Source organism: Anarrhichthys ocellatus, unplaced genomic scaffold, assembly GCF_004355925.1.
Source record: "Anarrhichthys ocellatus isolate YVR2014 unplaced genomic scaffold, GSC_Weel_1.0 scaffold4245, whole genome shotgun sequence".
Classification (NCBI taxonomy): domain Eukaryota; kingdom Metazoa; phylum Chordata; class Actinopteri; order Perciformes; family Anarhichadidae; genus Anarrhichthys; species Anarrhichthys ocellatus.
Window position 1 is genome coordinate 1 of NW_022284219.1, and position 4,660 is coordinate 4,660.

The 4,660-nt window shown below is 44.3% G+C and overlaps 1 protein-coding gene across 2 annotated transcripts; it reads right to left on the minus strand.

The window, feature by feature from the left end:
• Positions 1–6: 6 nt before the first annotated feature.
• Positions 7–4,195, minus strand: LOC116379398 (SCY1-like protein 2). 2 transcript variants are annotated; one of them, XM_031841353.1, is made up of 9 exons: positions 4,041–4,195; positions 2,701–2,897; positions 2,446–2,603; positions 2,145–2,289; positions 1,414–1,563; positions 1,068–1,289; positions 751–867; positions 531–656; positions 7–253 (listed from the first exon to the last, which is right to left on the minus strand). In XM_031841353.1, exons 2-9 carry the CDS (start codon positions 2,875–2,877, stop codon positions 44–46), a joined length of 1,305 nt encoding a protein of 434 aa, XP_031697213.1. In that variant the 5' UTR covers positions 2,878–2,897; positions 4,041–4,195; the 3' UTR covers positions 7–43. The 2 variants fall into 2 exon arrangements, with proteins under 2 accessions (XP_031697213.1, XP_031697214.1); XM_031841354.1 differs by lacking the exon at positions 4,041–4,195 and adding an exon at positions 3,697–4,028.
• Positions 4,196–4,660: the final 465 nt, after the last annotated feature.

Consider the following 4,660-nt stretch of genomic DNA (forward strand, 5'->3'; position numbering starts at 1 on the left):
CATGCCTAGACTACAATAGTAATGTTGAGCAGTTGTGTTGCAGTCACATGCATGACAACACTGTATGCGCGTCTACCTGAACGGGCTCCTGCTGCTTGAAAACGGGCGTGAGGTCGGGCATGATGAGATGAACGTACTCCTCCTTGGTGCACTCCTCGGCGATCAGCAGCACGTTGGGCAGCACGAAGGGCACCATGTCCGGGTTGACAAACTCGGAGGTCAGTGCCGGCAGGATACGATACACCACCACTCTCTGAGAGAAGGAAAATAACAGAATGTCAGGAGCCACGAAAGAGCACTCACACGGGACTAACCGTAGGTTCACAGTGAGTTAATTCGGGGAAAAGAAGTACAGAGAAAAGGGAACAAAAATAACAGGAACTAGTTGAAGAAAATATATTTCTAAGAAACAGACCCAGACCTTGTGTTTGAGTGTGAGAGTTTATACGACACAACTAAACAGAGAGCATGTGAGAGCTTGTGTTCTGATAGATATGGGAGTTTCCTATACAAGATGAACGAGCAGTTACCTTTGGTAGTTTGGGCAGGACTTTGGGGAGGCTTTTGTAGAACTGGGACTTCTGTAGGTTGTCCCTCTGGAAGAGGGAGTCAAAGTACTGCAGGGTCACAGCACCCACGTCGTCAAAGAATGGAATCTGATTTTTACACAAAAGAAAGAAATGTTGTCCTTTAAAGACAATGAAAATGAGCCATTGCTTGTGTCTTCATGCGCATCGTGACCATGCAAACCTTCGTTATCTGGTCTGCATCCGGTCGGACGTTGGGTGTAATGCTGAGCAGCATTTTGACGTGCTCCCGAACCTCCTCTGGGATCTTGTTCAACACTGCTGGGCTTATGCTGCTCAGCTACAATGGAAAGACACGGGAAGCACGGCGCAGGACAGAGAAGAGGAGAATAAAACCAGTGTTTGATAAAGCACGCATGGAAAGAAAATAATTGCAGGGCCCTGTATTGTCGTACAATTGCTAGAATTCTCTGAGAGCTTTATGACCCTTTGTCTCTCCATTCATTCACGCTCTCTAAAGTGTGGCACACCTCCACCCACCTGGTCCAGCTGCCTGCTGAAGCTCTTAAATATGTCATGCTTGTTGACTTGGAAAACAGGCTTGCCCTCATTGAAGACGGCGTGCATGACCACGCCCAGCGAGTACATGTCGGAGGCGGAGTCACAGCTGACGGACAGGATGTACTCGGGGGCCAGGTACTCGGGGTTGGGGAGGCAGAGTGGAGGGAGGTTGGGCTCCCACTCTTTACACGTGTACTTGGGCTGAAGAGGATGAGACAGCGGGAGAATATAAAGATGTGGCAATACTGCAAGGCTTTATTTTTGGTAGAGCATACATTGAATAAGACGGACTGTACTAAAGTCGCAAAAAGGTCTGCCAACACACCTCAACATCTGAGGGGTCGGTGGTGGAGATGCTGAAGTCGAAGCCCATGATCTTCCAGGCTCCGCTCTTGTTGAGGATGATGTTTTCTGGAGACAAGTTGCCGTGGACCATTTTCACCCCACTGTGGAGAAAGGACAACCCCTCCGAGATCTGAAGGGATAGAAGAAGAAAAAAGAAGAAAATGTCGGTTTTGGTATGAAAGGGTGAAAATGCTTCTGTAATAACAACAGGATTAAGACTCTTGTGGTGGCTGAGTAGGATTGTTTGTAATTTGTGCGATTGACATTTTGACTCTGGAGTTATTGGAAATGTTTCAAAGTAAAAGTAAATTGAAAAAAGACCCCATTTCCAAAATTCATGACATGATTTTATCTGATGAAATATTCAGCTTCTATCCATATTTGTTGGCATTGAGGCTTTCAGAAACAACATTTACACTTCAGTCCAAAGGTTATTTAATATGAAAAAGAACAAACTGAATCAGCAGACGGCATTTTGGGTGATGACATTTGCATTTACGGTGGCTCTGAGTGGTCAGACAACTGACGGATGCAAAAAAATCGACCCTGTTCTGAAAACTTCTGATAAGAGATGTAAGTTTCGGAGCCGGTGTGTAAACATGATTTACATAACAAAAGATTGTATGTCATTTTAAACATTTTTGTCTGAAAATAAATCGATAAAGAATAACCCTTAGTTGCAGCCCTACATCGAGCGAGCTGCACTCTTACCTGTAACAAGCCATACTTGGTCTCCACATCATAGAGTTTGTACTCCTTGATGTCGTTGGGCATGGGGCTGGGCAGGTTGTCCCACTGGCCCAGAACATTGGCCAGACTGGCAAAGACCGGCTCTGTGCAGAACGCCAAGCAGTCTCTAAGGGCCAAACACAGAGACAGCATCAGTGTCATTTCAAACAACTGCTTTTTAAATGCGGAATTATTCTTGAACAGACAAGAGAGAAATAGCAACATGAGCAAAGACAAAAAACAGAGCCAGAGAAGTATTTTGAATTTAATTTGTTTTAATCACCGCGACTCTTCAAGAGGGTGCTGCACCGTCAGGAGACGGGGGTGACGCAGTCTGGTCAGCTGTTGCACCCCTTTTTTCAGCGAATCAACGATTTGGTCCTTCTCAAATTTCTGATACTTGTCAATCGTCTTCTTATCGAACACAAACACTGCTACTTCCTGGAGGGTCAAAGACAAACAACAAGGCACAAGACATTAGCTTCATCGAGTACCAATGATCCTCCTGGTGTGGAAAGGTCTGGTCAGAACAACAAACCTGTTTAGTTGACTTCTTGGTGCCATTGTAGATCCTCCAGCACAAGCCGGGACCCCCGCTGGCGATATGTCGTCCAACCTCAAACTCCCGCGTCACCGGGTTGCCCATGACGGCGCTGGTGACATCCGCCGTCACTTTGGTGACGGTGCTTTTTAGCTTGTTCAGCATAGACTCCATGTTCGCGCCTGACCTGGCAGCTGAAGTGAGAGAGGGGTGGATCACAGACCACCCAGGACAGGTGAGCGGCTCACGAAGAAAATACGGTTTTTAACCAGACAGTCAAAATGTCAAAAACAATGGTACTTTACAATCACTGAAAGAGGCAGCTGTAGCAAAAAGCCTTTCAATAATCCTTTTTGACGTGCACTCTAATGCACCTGCTTGACAATGTGCAAATGGATGTGCACACCGGTGTCCTGCCTGTGCTGGCTGAGTAGAATAAGCACCAGAACAGCCGGAGCTGTCCCCCAAAATAAAACATGACTCACAGCAAACTCAGACACACCACATTAAGGCTCTCTTTCAAAATACTTCACAGTGACTTGAAAGCAACAGGAAGTCAGAGAGAAAAAACATGGCTGCCAAGTTCTGTTTATGTGAACAGCTTCTTCAGGGTTTTATCAGTCTTAAGTGGGCTTCTAGCACTTTGATGTGAATTGAGATGTTACAACGTGCAAAGTTAAATCCTTACAGATTCCGGTATAAAAAACATATTAAGCACGAGTATTAAATGGATCAAAGCACACTCAATTTTAAATCAGAATTTGAAAGCCCTTGCCAATTCTGTTACTCAACTGCAAGAGAATCACACTATTGCGGTACTATAACTGTGTCATTGCTCATTATTTACTTTGTGATGGATAGACATCGTAGAGTCAAAAATGCATACCAAAGGAATCAATACCAAACGCAAATCTAAGGCTAGAGCACGGCCTACTAATTAAGATATATTTCATTAAATATGACCCCTAGCACGAGGCTGTTTAAAGCGTTTACCTGCAACAGGTAGGACGGTGCATTTGCCAAAGATTAGCCCAGTCGTTAGCTAGCTAACGTTAGATAGCCGTCGACAGTTTATACCATGACTAACATTGTTGTGGTTTTTGACAGGCTAGTAGCGAGGAGCTAAAACAATCTTTTCAACGCTGGGTTGAAGCATTCAAATATTGTATTCGTTGCTTGGCGTGACTGTCACGTTTGATCGAGAAATAGCTTGATGTTAGCTCACTTCATCGCGTTGTTTAGCCTGTGCGCACAAAGCAACAATGCGCAAGTAGACAGTGACGTTAGTCATTACCGCTACAGACAACGTGTCATTCCGACATCCTCCAGATACATACCTTGATATAAAGACGGCTCTCCCTTTTATTTTCTTGTTATCCACTGACTCTCAGCTGTCAGTAATGGGTGAGAGACACAGCCCCCATGTCTTCCAGTGGCATACGATATGTGGTAACGTTAGCTTTAGTGCGCTAGTGGAGGGAGCAACCCTACTTCCGGGTTTGTCAGGTGGGTGTGACGTCATCTGAGGCTACACTGTTTTGCAGCCGCTCCAAATAAACTGTACATAAAGTCTCTAAAAAAAATAGAGTATGTGATCAAGAATTATATTTTAAAAATGCAGTTGCAATATGGCTGACATTTCTAATCAGGTAATCTATGTGGCGGTCACATAATTTGGTGTAGTATGGGGGGGTGGTGGAAAAGAAATCACTGTAATTCATTGAGGTAACCTCTGTAGAAATATCTAATTTTAACTGTCTCTTGTTAGCAAACCCAGAAGATCATCAACTATACTAGTACACACACACTAAAAAAACTACAGCAAAATCTTGTTTGAGTGAACATCAGTTCAAACTTTTATTAGACATGTTGTCACAAAAGACAAAGCATGTTTCAGCATCATAAAGTGCAATCGAACATGATTTCAGTGTATGTAGAGAACAAAACAGGCAGACTG